Consider the following 21,103-nt stretch of genomic DNA (forward strand, 5'->3'; position numbering starts at 1 on the left):
GACAATTCACTTCTGCAGGGTTTCAGTTCCTTTGTAAGAACCTTTATTTTAATGTGTTCAATAAGGAAAACTTCATTTGGACTTTGGATTAAGAAGAAAAGCTGCCCCCAGTCATGTGACTTGTGCTCTGATAAACTTCAATCACTCTTTACTGCTGTACTGCAAGTTGGAGAGATACCACCCCCCCCAGCAGCCAAACAAAAGAACAATGGGAAGGTAACCAGATAACAGCTCCCTAACACAAGATAGTAAAACAATAGTAAAAACCCATGTCTCACTGAGACACATTCAGTTACATTGAGAAGGAAAAACAGCAGCCTGCCAGAAAGCATTTCTCTCCTAAAGTGCAGGCACAAGTCACATGACCAGGGGCAGCTGGGAAATTGATAAAATGTCTAGCCCCATGTCAGAGTTCAAAATTGAATATAAAAAAAATCTGTTTGCTCTTTTGAGAAATGGATTTCAGTGCAGAATTCTGCTTGAGCAGCACTATTAACTGATTCATTTTGAAAAAATGTTTTTTTCCCGTGACAGTATCCCTTTAAGACATCAATATCTACAATACTTTAAAGTATAAGTAAACCTTTAAAATAAATGAATGTAAAATTAATGAGAGTTCTAGTCTAAGCACTTTTGTCATTTACATTCATTATTTATTCTTTTTTCATTCCAAGATATTAAGGGAAACATGTACTGTTAATATAAATGAATTTTGTTACAACAGCACCACCTGCTGGTCAGTTTCCCACCAGTCTGACCAGCAAGTAGTCAAGGAAGTTGTCAGGAGAAAGAAAGAGGCTGCTCTGATGTTCTTCTGCTTAGGAAAAAAATTAGAAACATTTCTCAAATCTTTTCTAAGCAGTAAAACATCAGAACAGCCTCTTTCTTTCTCCTGACAACTTCCTTGACTACTTGGTGGTCAGACTGGTGGGAAACTGACCAGCAGGTGGCACTGTTGTAACAAAATTCATTTATATTAACAGTACATGTATCCCTTAATATCTTGGAATGAAAAAAGAATAAATAATGAATGTAAATGACAAAAGTGCTTAGACTAGCACTCTCATCAATTTTACATTCATTTATTTTAAAACTTTACTTATCCTTTAAGGAGAAGCCCTTGGTAATGAAAATGCCAATTAAGTGCAATTTACACAATTCCAGTGTTCCATCCTGCGATTAGAGGTGCACCCAGGTATTCAGCTGGATCCTCTTGTTCGGATTCAACCAAATACCAAACCTGAATCATCGGCACACACAGAAATCGCCAATGCACAATCTTTTTTAGGGTTCGGATTTAGTTTGTCTCAAGCTCTTGGATGAGGCTGAATCTGAATTCTGCTAAAAGGCTTAGCTTCGCCCGAATCCCAATCTGAATACTGGATTCAGTGCACCTTTAACAAATTCCAAGGTTATTGATAATGCATTTAATTCTTAAACATTTAAATGTTAATTGAGATTTGGATTCTAAAGCTGTCAATCCAATCGCCCTCTACTTACCCCGCTTCTGCCGTCCCATTTTGCCGGCCGCTGTAGAGTCAGACTGACACCAATGCAAAACAGAGAAGATACGTTTAAACATCAGCTTTTCTAAAACCGTTTATTTTCATCTGCTAATGCATTGTTAATAATATCACATGAAGAATTAACCTAACAAGAGCATCCTATGGAAGATATAACAAATGAGCCTAATAAAGGAGAACAGTGTACATTTTGAAAGGTTGACTGGATAATCACTTTTGGGGACAACGGTTTTCATCCATGGCCATCAAGGTGCCCCTCCATTTCTCGTAGACATTACAAAATTGTTATAAATGCCAGTTTTGGTTAGTTCCATTCACAAACAGTTCAGTTTTTGTGGGTAAATGGAGCACACAACCTTGGATAATGCCTGCATTGGAAGGCCTACCCAGTTTCTCTAGATTGAGTCTGTATCCAGTAGGCAGCAACAATGCTGCACAGGGAAGAACAGTCTCATTCCTGGCATTGGAGTCTCACAGGGTGTCCCATAGTTATACAAACCGTATTGCAAATATATATTCAGAATCCTTAAGACAGTTTATGTGGTGGCTCTTACGGGTCACACAACTTAGAAAATCCTCATCTGGAAAGCCATTGTGGTGGTGGGGCTTTAGGTTCATGGTAGCTCTGTACATTAGGAGAGGGGTGTACAACCTTTGAAGTTACCAGTGTTACAGAACTGCAAGTGTTCCAAATGTGCCGTTCCAAAACGATCAGGGTGCCGAAGGCTGCCATACGCCCATGGATACAGGCCTTGAAGGTGTACAGCCCTTTTGCACCCCTAGAAATAAAGACCCAGTAGTGTTAAATACAGTATAAGAGGTGAGGGCTCACATAGGAGGAAGCACAGTCAATATAAAGTGAGGTCTTGTATTAATAGAAAGGTGTTGCTAATTCAACAAACTCAGTCACTTTCAGTGGAAGACAAAAAAAAAAATTTAAATAAACAATTGCACCCGACAAATGGTTAATATGGTTAAAATTCACATTTAAATAAAATGTATACATAGCTTTTATTACAAAACAAAAATCTGACTTTCTTTAGACTCCTGCGCCGCTATCCTTGGTTTTTAATGAAACAATTTGTAGAAAATAGAGCCAGCGGCACTTCTCAGTGAGTGGCAGTTTCGGCTTCCCTAATCCATCGGGAGTCTATTTAGGGTAAGGACACACTGGACGATTTGTCGCCAACGTTTTAAAAAAGTAAATCGCTGCGACTAGACGATCGTCTTTTTTGAACAGACGATTCACAGCGACTATTGGCACAGAGCGATTTGTATCCCATTACTCTGTGCGGTACGTGCTCCACCCAAACCGGAAACGGTTTGTGCTTCCCGCTGTAACCTGGCGTTTTTACGTGCTTGCGTTCTTGCGTCATTGCGTTCGCATTGTAATTTGAATACAATTGCTGCTACTTATCTGTATGTGTGTGCGTGTCTAGGAGATTTCAGTGCTTTTCTAAGTAGATGCTATTTCTGATAAATCGCTCGGAAAAGGGTCTCAGTGCGTTTTGGAGCTACAGGCGATTCACAAACGCGCTGTGGGCACAGGAGCTGGCGTCTTTCATTTGGTTTTATTCAGAGACAAAACGAGCGATATGTCGCCGCGATTTGCTTTTTAAAAACGTTGGCGACAAATCGCCCAGTGTGTCCCTACCCTATACTCCACTTGTTGACTCAGCACCGCAGGTTGTAATTGCCATTTGATCACATGTTCTGCACTGATGATATGTTTGCGCCAGGGCAATAAGGCACTGGATTATCATCAGGAAAGCTTAAACTGCAGGTGCCTTTCTGCACAGTTAAAAGCCTCAAGCTGACGTAACATTTATAACAGCCTTCCTTTTTTTTTTTTTTTTGCCCAAACACATTCTCAGCATGTAGGGGTGAGGTGTTAAAGGCAAGATCTAATGTAACTCCCGCACAGAAACAGTACAGTGTACATTTCGCAGGGAGTCAGGCTATAAAAACTAGGCAGGGTTGAAAGGAGTCAAAAAATGTTTATGATTCTAAACCACAGAAGAGGAATATTTTTGTTTTTTGCAGGAAAACACAATTCCAGAGATTGAGGAGCACGACCTGCTATTGTTCATGGGTCTAGTGTCAAAAACCAGTAATAGGACTATGGGGAGGTGTGAAATGCCACATGGTGACAAAAGACTTGGGAATTTTCCACCAGGAGATCCTCTTCCACCAAGTTTAAAATTTGTGTTGATCTGGATCTTCTAGGGGCCACCAGAGAACCTTACATTCAGGGAAATTGGGAAAAGAGCCAACCGATATCTGCAGAAGACTTGGATATCGGTCGGCTGGTCTTCAGTTTCCCCAGAAAAATCCAACCTTAGACTGGTTAAAGGGACAGTAACACCAAAAAATGAAAGTCTTTTTAAATAATGATAATATAATGTAGTGTTGTGCTGCACTGGTAAAACCAATGTGTTTGCTTCAGAAACTCTACTATAGTTTATATAAACAAGCTGCTGTGTAGCCATGGGGGCAGCCATTCAAGCACAGGATACACAGTAGATAACAGATAAGTACTACTATAGTTTATATAAACAAGTTGCTGTGTAGCCATGGGGGCAGCCATTCAAGCACAGGATACACAGTAGATAACAGATAAGTACTACTATAGTTATATATAACAAGTTGCTGTGTAGCCATGGGGGCAGCCATTCAAGCACAGGATACACAGTAGATAACAGATAAGTACTACTATAGTTTATATAAACAAGCTGCTGTGTAGCCATGGGGGCAGCCATTCAAGCACAGGATACACAGTAGATAACAGACAAGTACTACTATAGTTTATATAAACAAGCTGTTGTGTAGCCATGGGGGCAGTCATTCAAGCACAGTAGATAACATAGGTACTACTATAGTTTTATCTACCGTGTATCCTGTGCTTGAATGGCTGCCCCATGGCTACACAGCAGCTTGTTTATATAAACTATAGTAGTACTTATCTGTTATCTACTGTGTATCCTGTGCTTGAATGGCTGCCCCCATGGCTACATAGCAGCTTTTTTATATAAACTATAGTAGTACTTATCTGTTATCTACTGTGTATCCTGTGCTTGAATGGCTGCCCCCGTGGCCACACAGCAGCTTTTTTACATAAACTATAGTTGTGTTTTTGGAGGAAACACACCAATCGTCCCAGTGCAGGACAGCAGTAAATTACATTGTTATTCCTTTAAAACACTCACATAGTTTGGTGTTACTGTTCTTTTAAAGATAAAGTTTAAAAAGTTTTTTTTTTTTCTTTACAGAATTTAAATGTACTAAGCACTAGCCTGGCTTAACTCTGACAAATTGACAACTCTTTGGTTTGAGTAAGGGAAAACAATTCATTTGGAGCCCCTACACTGGGAGTACGACTTTGGCTCAAATGAAGTCTGAGGATCTGGCATTATTTTAGCTACTCTGCTAAATGAGCATGCAGTAAGGTTTGCTACATATGTAACCGCACTTCCAACTCGTTGCTTGTCATTAGGTGTTTAGGTAAGAGGAAACATCTGTAGGGTATAGTTATGTTGAAAACAAAAGCTCTTCCAAACCTGGTATTGTCTATTCTCAAAAAGACTTGCCGCTGCCACTCCCATTTAGAAATGCATTTTGTACTTTTATACAAAGTCTTCCATTTTATACAAGCGGTTTCCTACAGGAAGCATATTTTAAAGGCTATATACAGATTTATCTAAAAGAAAAAAAAAACAGCAGTACGGTACCTTTATATGAAAGGTGCAATTTTTGTTGCTGCAGTTAAAACTCATTACTCATTGACAACCAATAAATAGTTAGGGTACATATGTTCAATAGCAACATATTAGTTAACCAAACATATTGGTTAGACAAAGCGAAGCTGCTACAATTTCATATGATAAGGTGGCCATAGATGCACCGATAATATCTTATAAAACAAATTTTCGTTCAATATTTGGTGCATGTATGGTGGGAGATATCGGCAGAAGACTTGGATGTTGACTTGTCTATAGGCCAGGCGGAAAATTTTGATCGGGTGCTTTTGAAGGCATCTGAATATCGGCCATTGTTAGTGCTGAATCGTCAGATACAGGTAGAATTCTATTGTTTCTATATGTATATCTGACGATTCAGCTCTACACGTGTGTATTGAAATGAAGAAACTTTCTTGGAAAGATCTTTTCCAGGAAAGATCGTAATTGTAACGTTTATGGCCACCTTTACTCTCCAGGAACTGTCATCTCATCCACATCAACTTTGCTTTACTACCCATTGGGCCATTACATGAATGCCATCAAACTCCCTCATTATACATAACATTTACCCACTGGAATATCCTTCAACAGTATTAAAAAATAAATACCAACCACTTGAATGTAATTCTGTTCCAGCAACCTTATTATTATTACATTTTCCACCAGGACCCTGGAGGTCTCCAGCCTAGGCTAAACTTTTTTTTTTCAAAGCTTTCTTTTTTTATTCCACCACATGCTGGAATTAATATTTTGTCCAATTAAAACAGAAGTTTCAGTTTTTGTTTTTCATGGGCACCATCTGGAGTTGCTTTTAATATATACGTTGAATAAAAAGTGCTTCCCGTGTTACCGTAATTATATAAAAACAACAGGGGAATTTGAAGCTTTAGGATTATCTAAGAAAGAAGCACTGCTTTACATGACTTGTTCTCTGAGCCAAGTGTTACAAACTACCTATCGCATCATTCACTGGTATGAAGGTGTTTGTTCACTAGCCAAGTGGCTATAGTAACTTAACCCATATATGGGTTATAGTTTATTAACCCACCTTTCACAAAGTTCAGACAGAGGAGTTCAAACGTTGTCCCCTCGGTTGTTACTCAACTACAATTTGCATCACTGCTGCCATGTATGGAGGATAAGCTTTGCTGTATTTCAGCAACACGCAAAAGACACACATCGGACAACACAATTCTACATGTAAAAAGGAATGGCACAGGTCAACAGCAAATTTTAGACAGCATCGCACAAGATCAGAATAGTCATTGCCTGAAATTTGTGGCTTTCAAGAGGAGTTCAGCTGAAGAGTTGAGGCAACTCTTATTCTGCATTTTTAAGGAACCAAGATGGTAAAGAACCCATGTTTGCAGCTCACTCCCCCAAAAACCTGGTCTACTTAAAAAAAAAAATATTGCTCTTGCATCTTAACAGGTCAGGTCTCCCTTTGTATGTGTACCAAAGATTCGGAAAATAGCAATTAGGTTACTTTTCATGTTGTGTATAAAGAACTCCCCTCTCTTCCTCTACGCTTGGGTTTCTGATCAACTCTTGGTTCTGTTTCCAACAAAACTGGCCAGCATGGTCCGGAAGGTCTCGCTCGGTGTGGCGTTTCTTGTGCACGGTGAGGTAACTTTGCTGAAGGAAACCTTCCCCACAATCTGAACACGTATGCAGTGCTTGCCGATCATGGGATCTCTGATGAGCAACTAAGTTGGACATTAAGTTATAGCGCCGTGGGCACTCCACGCACTTAAAGGTACGTTTGCCCCTCGGCATAATATTTTTTGCTCGCCTCTCATCGTTGGAATCACATTTGCGTGGTCGACCTCTTGTCTTTGGAACTACATACTCTGCACTTGCAATAACATCCAGGCCAGACATCTGGTTGGCATGGCTCTTTAAGTGATACAACAGATTCGACTGCTGGCGGAATCTCTTGCCACAACACTGACAAGCATAGGGCATCTCTCCGGTGTGAGTGCGCAAATGTATCATCAGGCTAGTGCGCTGGCTGAACTGGCGGTTGCACTCATGGCATCGGTATGCCCGTTCTCCAGAATGGATTCGTTGGTGGACTAGCAGGTTTGACTGATGAATAAATACTTTGTCGCAGTCAGGGCAGGAAAACTCCTCCTTTACTGCCTCCTGGGTCAAGGCTGGTGCAGTTTCAGCCTTAGAACTTGGTTCTAGATGCATCCAAGCCTGTGCTTGTCCAGGAACCGAGTCCACCTCAGAACAAATTCTATTCTCCTCCCCAGAATCAATTCTAGAAACTGAGTTAATAAAGTTCTCTGCTGTACATTTAAGCTGCCCGTGGACTGTGTTGGTCTTTATGTGGTAAAGTAAATTAGACTGCTGACGAAAACGCCTCCTGCATTGCTGGCAGGAGTAGGGCATCTCCCCTGTATGTGTCCTGAGATGCACCATTAAACTAGTACGTTGACTAAATTGTTTCCCACATTCCTGACAACGATAGGCCTTGTCTCCTGAGTGGATACGCTCATGGACCAACAGGTTGGATTTGTGGTTAAATGTCTTAAAGCAACTGCCACACTTATAGGACCCCTCAGCTGGGAGATGAATGGATTCATTCCCTATGGTCTCGTTGCTGCAGTCACTGTGAGATGCAGCATCCTCTAACCGTGAGACTGGGGACACCTCCAGCAACTGTCGGTTTTGATTCACAACGTTCCCATCAGCTAAAGGAAAAAAACTCCAGTGAGTTTGGGGTGCACCAGATGAAGAAAGCATTTCTGTATTGTGAAAATTCTTCCCACTTTGCCTTGGTCTATTCATTTCCTTCTTTGGTCTTGCAACATCATCTTCATCACGGAACTCCTCATGGTTTCGAAGATGCTGGATCAGGTTCGATTGTTGTCGAAACCTTTTGTCACACTTCCAGCACTGATAAGGCTTTTCCCCTGTGTGGATTCGTAAATGGACAATTAAATTTGATCTATTATTGAAACGTCGAGGGCACTTCCAACATTTATGAATAGATTTCACTGTTCCGAGACCTCCCATGGCTGTTTGTCCTGACCCTAACCAGATATTCTTCCTAGGTCTTCCTCTACCCCTTATTTGGAAAGATCCCTTAATAGGCCCCACGTCTGCTGCACTTCCAGGTTTACGATACCCAGAGAAGGATCCTGGCTGTGGGCTGACTTTTGGTGCAGAGCTATTAAGCGTTCCTGGAACATTGTTTCCTCCATCCATTCGAGAGAAAAGTCTGAATTGTTGCTGTTGACTCCTTTCTTGTTCTTGTTGGGAAATAAGCACGTTCCCTGTGAAAGTATGTGGTTGGCTTATACCTATGGGGTATTGAACCTGAACTTCTCTGCTCTGCATAATGTTACTTGGCTGTTCCATATGAAACTTTTGATGAAGCAAGAGACTGGAAGTGCTAGGGAACCATCTTGAACACTGGTTGCATTGATAAACCCTCATTTGGTTCTCAGGAACTTTAGCAACTCCATTACTGCCAAGGTTTTCTGGACGTGGATTTTCTCTCTCCACATACTGACCTGATGGCCCAATCAGCTGCCCTGAAAGTTTCACTATATTTTTGCTTGTATTGCCTGTAGCTGCATCATTTTGTCCAGCATGACTCTTCATGTGGTAGAGGAGATTGGATTGCTGCCGAAAACTTTTACCACATTGCTGACAGGAGTACGGCATCTCACCAGTGTGCCCTCTCAAGTGAACCATCAAGCTAGTCCGCCTTGTAAAATGTTTACCACATTCTTGGCAACGATAAGAACGATCCCCTGTATGAATGCGCTGATGAACCATAAGATTGGACTGGTGTGTGAAGCGCTTAAAACAGTGTCCACAGACAAAGGGTCTTTTGCAAGAAGCAAACTCTTCTTCTTTATCCCCTTTGATAATAGGTGCCTTGGAGCCCCATACTTCATTGCTGAATTCATCCCCTTCCGAAACAAGATACATCAGTGGAAATCCTGGGGCTCTGTTTTCTTCACTCCAGTCACATCCATCAAGTTCATCAGCTCTTTGGTGGCTCTTCATGTGATGTGTAAGGTTGGATTGCTGTCTGAAACTCTTATTGCACGTGGGGCAACGAAATGGAGCCTCACCAGTATGTGTTCTAAGGTGAACAGTTAGGCTTGTGCGTTGATTAAACTTCCTTCTACATACATGACAAGAATATGGTTTTTCACCTGTGTGTATACGAAGGTGAGTGACTAGCGAGGACTGTTTGCAGAAAGTCTTATCACACACAATGCAACGGTACTGCCTCCACTCACAATGAGCACTCTCCGTTTGATCCAGCTGCACAAGTTCTTGGCCAATGCCCTGAAACTTGTCCTGATTGTGAGTTTCCTGGTGCTGCACAAGGTCAGAAAGGTCTTGAAAAACAAAATTGCAGAAAGAGCATTGAAACAAGCCCCAGTATCTCTGATTTGACTCCTCTGGAGATCCAATTTCTTTTCTTGTGGGCACATCATTATTCTTAGCCTGCTGGGCCACATTATATGCCTGTGGCCTGCAGATCAACATGTCTTTGTCGATTTTACCAAAACTCATTGGCATTGGACTGGACCCCTGTAATGTTGTCTGAGCTCTTGTGTCTTCTGTATTCTCCTCTCTAGACATCTGTTTTCCTACATGAGATACAGGTATACTTTGTCCAGGAAGGAAGTTGAAATCTGAAGCAGCTGCTCCTGACTGACATGCAACTTCTTCTTGTGGATGGTGATCTGCCTTGCCTCGCCACTGGTTTTGCCGTCTATCAGTATTACTGTGATCTAGGGAGTTCTGAGCAGCTTTGTCTTCAGCCATTTTTACAGCGACAGGACCAAACGACCCAATTTTTTTTTCCGGCCTTTCACTGACCCAACATTCTGAAACTAAGCAAACAAATAAGATAGAATTAGATATTAGAAATTATTTTTGACATATGTCTTTAAAGGAAAAAGCACCTGTGTTGAAACAATCCATGTACTTGTTTAGCAAAAATAAGGAACCGGTACAGGTATGGGACCTGTTATCCAGAATTTTCGGGTTCTGGGGTTTTTCCGGATAAAATCAAGTAAACACTAAATAAACCCAATAGGCTGGTTTTGCTCCCAATAAGGATTAATCTTCGATGGTGCCTATAGTAACAGTGGATAATAGTCTCTGGGAAGGGAGTGTGACTGTGGGATAGCAGGTATAGTAGGGAGAGATGGTGTCTATAGTAACAGTGGATAATAGTCTCTGGGAAGGGAGTGTGACTGTGGGATAGCAGGTATAGTAGGGAGAGATGGTGCCTATAGTAACAGTGGATAATAGTCTCTGGGAAGGGAGTATGACTGTGGAATAGCAGGTATAGTAGGGAGAGATGGTGTCTATAGTAACAGTGGATAATAGTCTCTGGGAAGGGAGTGTGACTGTGGGATAGCAGGTTAGTAACATGGATATAGTCCTGGAAGGGAGGTGATGTGGATAGCAGGTATAGTAGGGAGGATGGTGCTATAGTACAGTGGATAATAGTCTCTGGGAAGGGAGTATGACTGTGGATAGCAGGTATAGTAGGGAGAGATGGTGTCTATAGTAACAGTGGATAATAGTCTCTGGGAAGGGAGTGTGACTGTGGGATAGCAGGTATAGTAGGGAGAGATGGTGTCTATAGTAACAGTGGATAATAGTCTCTGGGAAGGGAGTGTAACTGTGGGATAGCAGGTATAGTAGGGAGAGATGGTGACTATAGTAACAGTGGATAATAGTCTCTGGGAAGGGAATGTGACTGTGGGATAGCAGGTGTAGTAGGGAGAGATGGTGCCTATAGTAACAGTGGATAATAGTCTCTGGGAAGGGAGTGTGACTGTGGGATAGCAGGTATAGTAGGGAGAGATGGTGTCTATAGTAACAGTGGATAATAGTCTCTGGGAAGGGAGTGTGACTGTGGGATAGCAGGTATAGTAGGGAGAGATATTGCCTATAGTAACAGTGGATAATAGTCTCTGGGAAGGAGTGTGACTGTGGGATAGCAGGTATAGTAGGGAGAGATGGTGTCTATAGTAACAGTGGGATAATAGTCTCTGGGAAGGGAGTGTACTGTGGGATAGCAGGTATAGTAGGGAGAGATGGTGCCTATAGTAACAGTGGATAATAGTCTCTGGGAAGGGAGTGTGACTGTGGGATAGCAGGTATAGTAGGGAGAGATGGTGTCTATAGTAACAGTGGATAATAGTCTCTGGGAAGGGAGTGTGACTGTGGGATAGCAGGTATAGTAGGGAGAGATATTGCCTATAGTAACAGTGGGATAATAGTCTCTGGGAAGGGAGTGTGACTGTGGGATAGCAGGTATAGTAGGGAGAGATGGTGCCTATAGTAACAGTGGATAATAGTCTCTGGGAAGGGAGTATGACTGTGGGATAGCAGGTATAGTAGGGAGAGATGGTGCCTATAGTAACCAGACTGTTGCTGTAGCTCAAATAGTACTGCCTTTTGCTGAAGTAGAACTTGCTAATGTTACCCGAAGGGTTAGGGCAACAACTGGGGCAACAAATAACATGTAGAACAAAAGCTGGTGGAAGTACTTTTCTCTAAAATGTTTTCTTTTAATATCTTATTTATTATTACTTCTATGCTTTTTATATTAAACAGAGAATACACAAAAAGGGGCACTGGTTTATTTTCAGAGTTAATGCTTTGCCTGGAGCTATATTATTATTATTATATGTCCAAGAGGTCAAAATAAATGTATGCAGAGCCGTTTTAGTCTGCGGTGAGCATGGTTGCCTTGGAAATGGCAGACACATGAGATTATCAAAACAATGGCTTAATACTTAGGAAAGGGAACATTCTACAATACAGCTGGAGATGCTATAAAGCTAAATTATGAACAATATTAAATTTAAACCCACAGAGGGCAGAGAGTCGCTGCTTGGAGTTCACAGGCAGGAGAACTAGTCATAAAGAATATCCCTAAGGAAAACCCATGTCAGTAATGTGCAATTTTAGTTTCATCCCGCGTGGAAAAATTTATTAAAATTAGTCCCCAGAATGCAATGAGCAGATAGAAGGAACATTCAGTGATCGATTAGGTACAGGTATGGGATCAGGTATCCGCAAATCAGTTATCCAGAAAGCTCCGAATTACAGAAAGGCCGTCTCCCATACACTCCAATTTATCGAAATAATCCAAATTTTTAAAAATGATTTCCCTTTTTCTGTGTAATAATAAAACAGTAGCTTGTACTGGATCCCAACTAAGATATAATTAATCCTTTTTGGAAGCAAAACCAGTCTGTTGTGCTTATTTAAAATTTACATGATTTTCTAGTAGACTTAAGGTATGAAGATCCAAATTACCGAAAGATCTGTTATCCGGAAAACCCCAGGTCACAAGCATTCTGGATAACAGGTCCCATGCTTGTAAAACATAGATTCCGATTATTCAGCACAAATAATCGGAATCTATGGGCGCCTATGTAAAAATGCCTGTGCTAACCACACGAGGCGATGCGCTTTTCAACAGTCGCCTGAAAATGCCTCGCCAGGCTTTTTCAGGCGACTGTTGAAAAGCGCATCGCCTCGTGTGGTTAGCACAGGCGTTTTACATAGGCGCCCATACAAAACTGTCGCCTGCGCCGGTCGCGGCGCTTTGTCGCCGCGACCGCAAACGCGTCGCTATCTCCCCGTGTGGACTAGCCCTAAGTGTTGCCAATGAACAGAACATATATTTAACAGCAAACATTCCCTCATTAGTTTCTTCCCCAATATAAGGGCTGCAATAGTTTTAAAAAAAAAAAAGTAAACATGTATGTAAAATCATACTGAGTTTGCAGTCTGAAAATCACTCTGAATAGGGCACACACATGCGCAATAGTTAGCAGCAGTGCCCTGCGCATGAGCACTAGAATATGATGTGGTCCCTGGTAGAGATAACATTGCGGTCATGCGATGGAGCCGTATGTCATCACTGACCTCTCTGTCCCGCCTCATTCGTTCTATCGCCAATCGGGATCCTGCTTTCTAGGACACTCAGTGAATCTTTGAAGCTTCTGCGCTCGCTCTGGTTTTAATTTACAGCTTGTCAGCAAGCGAGCGCAGGAGCTGAGGAGCTAAGCTGTCATTTAAAGATAAAAAGCAATCCAGCGAACGGGTATGTCTGACTGAGGTCTGCAGTAATTAATTATAAAAAAAATGAAAAGACGCATAAGTTTATTGTTAACTGTAATGCTCTGGGCGAATGCGCAGGGCGTAAGTGATGCGCCATTTTGAAAATGGTGGCGCCAAACTTTACACAACAGCAAAACTTCGGGACACTGGTGCCCAAAAACCATTATAAAATTACAGTTTTCAATGCGGTGTTTCAGGAGGGGGCCTGATGACGCACAAAATGGAGTAGGTTATATATATTTTTTTTCCTTCTCCTTTAAAGGAACAGTTCAGTGTAAAAATAAAAACTAGGTAAATAGACAGGCTGTGCAATATAAACAATGTTTCTAATATAGTTAGTTAGGCAAAAATGTAATGTATAAAGGCTGGAGTGACTGGATGTGTAACAGAACAGAACACTACTTCCTGCTTTTCAGCTCTCTAACTCTGAGTTAGTCAGTGACTATAAGGGGGGCCACATGGGACATAACTGTTCAGTGAGTTTGTAATTGATCCTCAGCATTCAGCTCAGATTCAAAAGCAACAGTTATGTCCCATGTGCCCCCCCCCAAGTCTTTGATTGGTTATTGCCTGGTAACCAATCAGTGGAAACCAAGAGAGCGGTTTTCCCCTTCCCACCCCAAATTAGGATTCGGATTGGTATTCGGCCGAATCTTTTGCTAAGGATTTGGGGGTTTGGTCGAATCGGATTTGGTGCATCCCTAGTTTTCAGATACAGAGGAAACAAATATGGTCAGGAAATACCCTTCTTCGTTCCAGAAACTTTACTATAACTTTTTCCAACACTATTTCCTGCAACCATTCTATATTATTCAGCATTCCACTCTGTCGACTGCGAGTGATAACATGTTAATGGAAACATCCCTTTAGGGACACATCATGCAAGGGAGAAAACTATATCTATTTCCTTATATTTCCATAGTAATCCTCAAAAAAGCTCAACACAGCAATACAGAACAAACAAGTGACTGCATCTGTGTGATTAAAGTTCTGAAAGGAACAGTTCAGTATAAAAATAAAAACTGGGTAAATAAATAGGCTGTGCAAAATAAAAAATGTATCTAATAAAGTTAGTTAGCCAAAAATGTAATGTATAAAGGCTGGAGTGACTGGATGTGTAACATAATAGCCAGAACATTACTATAATTGCTAGGGATGCACCGAATCCAGATTCGGTTCGGGATTCGGCCTTTTTCTACAGGATTCGGACGAATCCTTCTGCCCGGCCGAACCCGAATCCTAAATTGCATATGCAAATTAGCGACAAATAATTCAAGATGTGAATTATTTGATTATAATGGAGTCTGTGGGAGACAACCTTTCCATACGCCAGAGCTTTCCGGATAACGGAGCCTAGTAAGAGGCCCATTAATGAAAGATGAAATTTAGCAGTTTTTGAAACCACCATTAAACTCAATTACTCTAAAATCACGAATGCCATGAAAGTTATTAAAAGATCCAAATATAAAAAGTACGGAAGAAAAAAAAAAAAAAACGGTGAACAACGTGCTAAGAGGATTCAGACAATTACTAGAGGGGAAAAACCCCCAGAAAACCTCTAACTCCAAAATGATTAAAAATGACCAGCGCAGTTCCCAATGACTTCTATAGACCCTCAACAGCTTTTACCTGCCAGTTTTTTGTAGTAGGTTTTTTTGTAGTTTTTACCCTATTTGTGGTTTTTACCCTCAATATACAGTACACATAGAATAGAAACGTCACAATATAAGGCTGATTAGTAATTAATACACTAATTACTACATGGCAGCACAGAAACCAGGGGCAATTAGCATCAGAATTTAATAATCAGCAAACCTGTAGCATCAGCTTATATTACAGCCAGGGAAGCTCATTTTCTGCTGGATAATTAGTGACGAGCCCTAAGCTTAGCTTCTCAACAGCCAATCAGAGCCACTGAGCATGTGAGTGTCACAGACACTTTCCAAGATGGTGACCCCTGTGACAAGTTTGAAGTCCTGGATCATTGCTGCTATTGACAAGCTGAAACTTTAGCCTCGTGCAATAAGTTCACTATATAAAATATGGCATTTTTAGCCACATTCATTTTTAGGGATTAGTTCTCCTTTTAAGCATATGCAAAAAAAAGCACAACAGATCTCTTACCATAGTTCTGCATATGAAGGAAACAATAAAATCGACAAGAGCGCTGTGATCAGAGGCAAACTGCACTAAAGAATGTCAAAAAGAAAGCTTGCAAAATAGCTATTCAGTGCAACATTTCCATAGGATCCAGAATCCCATTATCCACAAAGTTCAGAATTACAGAAAGACAGTCTCCCATAGAATCCAGTATAAGCAAATAATTCTAAATTTTTAAAACAATTACCTTTTTCTCTGTGATAATAAACCAGTAGCTTGTACTTGATCCCAACAAAGATATAATAAATCCTTATTGGAAACAACACCAGCTTATTGGGTTTATTTAAAGGGATACTGTCATGGGAAAAAATTTCAAAATTGAATATAAAAAAATCTGTTTGCTCTTTTGAGAAATGGATTTCAGTGCAGAAGTCTGCTGGAGTAGCACTATTAACTGATGCATTTTGAAAAAAACATGTTTTCTGATGACAGGATCCCTTTAAAGGAACAGTAACAACAAAAAAATGAAAGCATTTTAAAGTAATGAGAATATCATGTAGTGTTGCCCTGCACTGGTAAAACTGATCTGTTTGCTTCAGAAACACTACTATAGTTCATATAAACAAGCTGCTGAGTAGCAATGGCGGAAATTGAAAAAAGGCTATATGGCACAGGATAATTAGTGGATAACAGATAACATTATGTTCTACAGAGCTTATCTGCTATCTGCTGTGTAACTTGAGACTTTTCTCCTTTGAATAGCTGCCCCCATGGCTACACAGCAACTCATTTATATAAACAATAGTAGTGTTTCTGAAGCAAACACAGCAGTTTTACTAGTGCAGGGCAACACTGCATTATATTTTTATTACTTTAAAGCATTTTCTTTAATGTTTATATGATTTTCTAGTAGACTTCAGGTATAAAGATCCAAATTACAGAAAGATCTGTTATCCGGAAAACCCCAGGTCCCAAACATTCGGCAAATATAAGAGTAGCTGTGTGTGCAGTGATGGTAAATCCTTTTATGAAACTTCATAGCATTTGTGCAAAGTACAGTAACTTTGTGATATATAAACATGCAATAAATGCAACACCTGCAATAACATAAGGAAATCAATGAAAACATTCCTGTGCATCAGTCTGGCAGCAACACAGTACAGGTATGGGATCTCTTATCCGGAATGCTTGGAATCTGGCGGTATCTGGATAAGGGATCACAATACCTTAAAGCAGTGATCCCCAACCAGTAGCTCGTGAGCGACATGTTGCTCTCCAACCCCTTGGCTGTTGCTCCCAGTGGCCTCAAAGCAGGTGATTATTTTTGAATTCCAGGCTTGGAGGCAAGTTTTGGTTGTATAAAAACCAGATGTACTGCCAAACAGAGCCTCAGTGTAGGTTGGCAATCCACATGGAGCTTCCAAATGGCCAATCACAGCACTTATTTGGCACCCCAAGAACATTTTTCATGCTAGTGTTGATCCCCAACTCCTTTTACTTCTGAATATTGCTCACGGCTTCAAAAGGTTGGGGATCCCTGCCTTAAAGGATGGTTCACCTTTAATTAAAGGGGAACTATTGCAAAAATGAAAATGTAATATAAGCTTCATCATACTGAAATAAGAAACTTTATTAATGCAATTAAATATTCTGCATTGTTTCTGAAATAATCAAGTTTATCTTCACTATCTCAACATCTGTTTCTCTTCATTCTCTCTTCATGCAGCAGTTGGGTGTCAGATATTCATTGACAGTTAGATCCAATTTATCTTATAGGGGGGGGGCTCCTTTTGCCTAGAAGATGTATTAGAGCTCACTCTATTAAACTCACCAGACATCATGTCTCTCTACATGCAGAATTTGTGCAAAAGGCAGTTATTTTGTTAGATTTTGTTTGTGCAGGTATGGGATTGATTATCCTGAAACCCATTATCCAGAAAGCTCTGAATTACAGAAAGGTCATTTCCCATAGACTCCATTTTATCCAAATAATCCAAATTTTTAAAATTGATTTCCTTTTTCTGTGTAATAATAAAACAGTCGCTTGTACTTGATCCCAACCAAGACATTAGAGAAAGATACGTTATTCGGAAAACCCCAGGTCCTGAGCATTCTGGATAACAGGTCCCATACCTGTACTGGAATCAGTTATTTGAGTGAGCTCTAATACATCTTCTAGGCAAAAGGAGCCCCCCTATAAGATATATTGGATCTAACTGTCAGTGAATATCTGACACCCAACTGCTGCATGAAGAGAGAATGAAGAGAAACAGATGCTGAGAGAGGAATAGTGAAGATAAACTTGATTATTTCAGAAAGGATGCAGAATATTTCATTGATTATATTTAGAAAGTTTCTTATTTCAGTATGATGAAGCTTATATTACATTTTCGCAATAGTTCCCCTTCAACTTTTAGTATGTTATAGAAAGGCCAGTTCTTGGCAACTTCTCAATCGGTCTTCATTATTTTTATATTATAGTTTTTTGGGTTTTTTTTGCCTCCTTCTTCTGACTCTTCCCAGCTTTCAAATGGAGGTCACTGACCCCATCTAAAAAACAAATGCTCTGTAAGACTACACATGTATAGTTATCATACCTCCCAACTGTCCCGTTTTCAGAGGGATAGTCCCTCTTTTGACAGCTCAACCCGTAGTTCCTCGTTTGTACTGGAAAGTTCCATTTTCTCTGCACTGAACAGGCAGAAAAAGAAACAAAGTTTCTAACTTAATTGGCTTTTGGCAGAGAGCACAGAACAGCCACAGCTGCAGATACTTTTGTAACAATTTTGAGATAAGCAAATAAGTCATTGTAACAATATAAGATAACACTTCCCTTGGGAGAAGTTAGACTCACAGCTTAAAGGTCTGGCCACACGGGCAGATTCGGGGAGATTAGTCGCCAGGCGACAAATGTTCTTTTCTTCGCAGCGATTAAACTCCCAGATCTGCCTTCCGCTGGCTAAAATGTAAATCGACTAGGGGCCAGCACACTGAGTGCATTGTTTTCCGAAGTAGCCCGTAATTGCCTCAAGAGGAAACTTCGGGCGACTTCGGAAGATGAAGCACTCCGTGTGCGATTAACATTTGAGCTGGCGGAAGGCAGATCTGGGAGATTATTCGCCGCAAAGAAGAGATTTGTCGCCTGGCGACTAATCGACCCTAAAGGGCAATTCACCTTCATTAACAAAACTGTAATAACTGGGAAGAAACAGAAATATGTTCATACTTTCATAACCTGCCAAATTGTGTAAAATGAATATGGTAATTAGGGGGTGTGGCTACATAAATGGGCGTGGTCAAAAAGCCCCACAACATTTTTTTGTTTCCAAAATGTCGGGAGGTAAGTTATTACTACTTTTTATTACTTTTCTTTCTATTCAGGCCTCTCCTATTCATATTCCAGTCTATTATTCAGATCAGTGCATGGTTGCTAGGGGAATTCAGACCCTAGCAACCAGACTGCTGACACTGCAAACTGGAGAGCCGCTGAATAAAAAGCGAAATAACTCAAAACCCACAAATAATAAAAAATGAAAACCAATTGCAAATTGTCTCAGGAGATCCCTCTCTACATCAGACTAAAAGTGAACTGAAAAAGGCTGCTAAAAAAAACCCCAACCTATTAAAGGTGAAATAAACTGAATAGAATTGGGGCCCGTGGGTTGTGGATCTGAAGGGAGGGACGTATTTGGATTAGCAGGCCCCCCGCAGTCAGTGAGGTGAGATTTATGAAGGGAGAGAAGTTATTAGAATTCCCGCATTTCCCTCTCCTCAACATTTCTCTGTACTTGTAGTTTCCTCACAGTTTTTGTCCCGGTAGCGCCGTATGGGCGATTAGACAGGCTGAGGGGGGAACGAGTCCAAACTTCACCCTCTAATCCAATCAAAACGCACAGAGCCCAACAGTCCCCCCCTTTCCAAACTCATTCCGCAGTCCCGGATCGGTACTTACACCTTCGGCAAAACTGTTAGCCACAAGACGCCTGCTCCTCCCCCTGTCTTTCAGAAAATCCCCACACCAAAAGCCTCATCGCGCGAGACTTGGCGTCACGACCAAACGTAAACGCAGTGACGCATCACGTTGCTGCCTTGTGGGCGTGCCGAGCGGAGAGGGCGTAACGCTGTGTTAGAAGCGACTAATAAGGGGCGGTCCTGTGTGTATCCCGTTTTTTGTCTCTGCTCGCAGCTCCTCCCTTTGTTAGTGAATTGAAACGAAAGACTTTATTTTTTCATATTAGTTGCCCGCCATGCTTTGCTAGAACTCAGCTCCCAGTGTTTCTTTTGAAGTCCTTTAACATTTCTGCTCTTGTTGTGACTTGTACTGGGAACTGATAAAATACTTATCCTCCGGCACCATCAGAGCCTTTTGGTCAAACATGTTTAAAAAGGAAGAGATTTTGGGCAACAGGGTCAGAAGAAATAAAGTCATCTTTGAGGGCCGCAGTATTTTTGTGTAATTTATGAGGAAACAATGGGTGAAATTGACCAAAAGTTGTTTTATACTAAAGTGAGATGTGGTTTGGGTTTTTCTTGAACTGCACCCCGCACAGTGTCGGACTGGGATGCCAGGGGCCCACCAGAAAACCTAAAATCGTGAGTCCACCAGTAAACCTTAGACAGTGGACCTTTCCAAACTATTATTCTTCCTCTACTCACTCAACCTCTTTATTCTCCTAGTCTTTTTTATATATATTTACAATATTCTCCCATTATTAAGCATTTTCCCCATAAAGAAATAGGGAATGACCACAAAATAGGCCAAATGTTGAAACAAGAGGCCCACTAACACCTGGGCCCACCGGGAGTTTTCCTGTTATCCCGGTTGGCCAGTCCGACACTGACCCCGCAGATAGGGTTGCCATCTTTTCTGGAAAAAAGTACTGGCCTTCCTATATATTTATAATTTTTTGCTATTGATAACATTGGGATCAACCATAATTTTTAACGGCCAGGCCAGTAAAATACCAGCCAGGTGGCAACCCTACTTGCAGAGCGCTACTTTCCTTTATAGGCTTGCCCTGCCTATTTTGTGACGTCATCAGCGGGGCAGGAGGGTCTATAAAGGGAGGTCGGGATTGGCGGGTGCAGGTCTGGAAAAACCCCAATCCGCATATCACAGCAGACGCGTGGCTATAAAGTCGGAAGCCGGCAGTTGAAGGTGAATCATTTATCTGTTTTAGATGTGTCAGTTCAGTTTCAAACACTACAGAACCCAAATGAACCCTTCTCAATACAGCCGCTGTGATCTTACCCAACTAGTATTTATAGTTTAGAACTTCTTGACAAGTTGACAACTGATAAGACAACTGTATTTTCTATTCCTTATAGATGTTTCCAGTGTTCAGACAGTTTGTGAAACGGAGACCAGCGCTTTGTTCCCTGCAAAATCTCTCCCGGATCCTCTTCTTTATTTCAGTAACTTCTCTACAGAAAATAATCTGGAAATTTTCATGAGCCCCGTGTAAGGGTGTGTATCATCACTATCACTGCCCTAAACACCCACAAGATGGTGCTACTTACCATACCATTGTCATCGGGTTTACTTGCTGTGCACCTGAGATCATGTTAGATGTATAGCTGCTATCTCTAGTTGACTAGTATGCTTATTCACAAGCC

At 41.1% G+C, this 21,103-nt stretch overlaps 1 protein-coding gene across 2 annotated transcripts; it reads right to left on the minus strand.

Annotated features, from left to right (window-relative positions):
• Positions 1-5,956: 5,956 nt before the first annotated feature.
• Positions 5,957-19,600, minus strand: LOC121396579 (zinc finger protein Xfin-like). Of its 2 annotated transcripts, none has more exons than XM_041571668.1 (2): positions 19,440-19,600; positions 5,957-10,128 (listed from the first exon to the last, which is right to left on the minus strand). In XM_041571668.1, the coding sequence occupies exon 2, from the start codon at positions 10,058-10,060 to the stop codon at positions 6,743-6,745; it is 3,318 nt and encodes a 1,105-aa protein (XP_041427602.1). In that variant the 5' UTR covers positions 10,061-10,128; positions 19,440-19,600; the 3' UTR covers positions 5,957-6,742. The 2 variants fall into 2 exon arrangements, with proteins under 2 accessions (XP_041427602.1, XP_041427603.1); XM_041571669.1 differs by lacking the exon at positions 19,440-19,600 and adding an exon at positions 19,291-19,425.
• Between the last annotated feature and the right edge of the window lie 1,503 nt (positions 19,601-21,103).

Source organism: Xenopus laevis, chromosome 7S, assembly GCF_017654675.1.
Source record: "Xenopus laevis strain J_2021 chromosome 7S, Xenopus_laevis_v10.1, whole genome shotgun sequence".
NCBI lineage: Eukaryota > Metazoa > Chordata > Amphibia > Anura > Pipidae > Xenopus > Xenopus laevis.

Bases quoted from the DNA above. Each gene is read 5' to 3' on its own strand.
- LOC121396579 (XM_041571668.1), bottom strand. From the start codon at position 10,060: ATGGCTGAAGACAAAGCTGCTCAGAACTCCCTAGATCACAGTAATACT.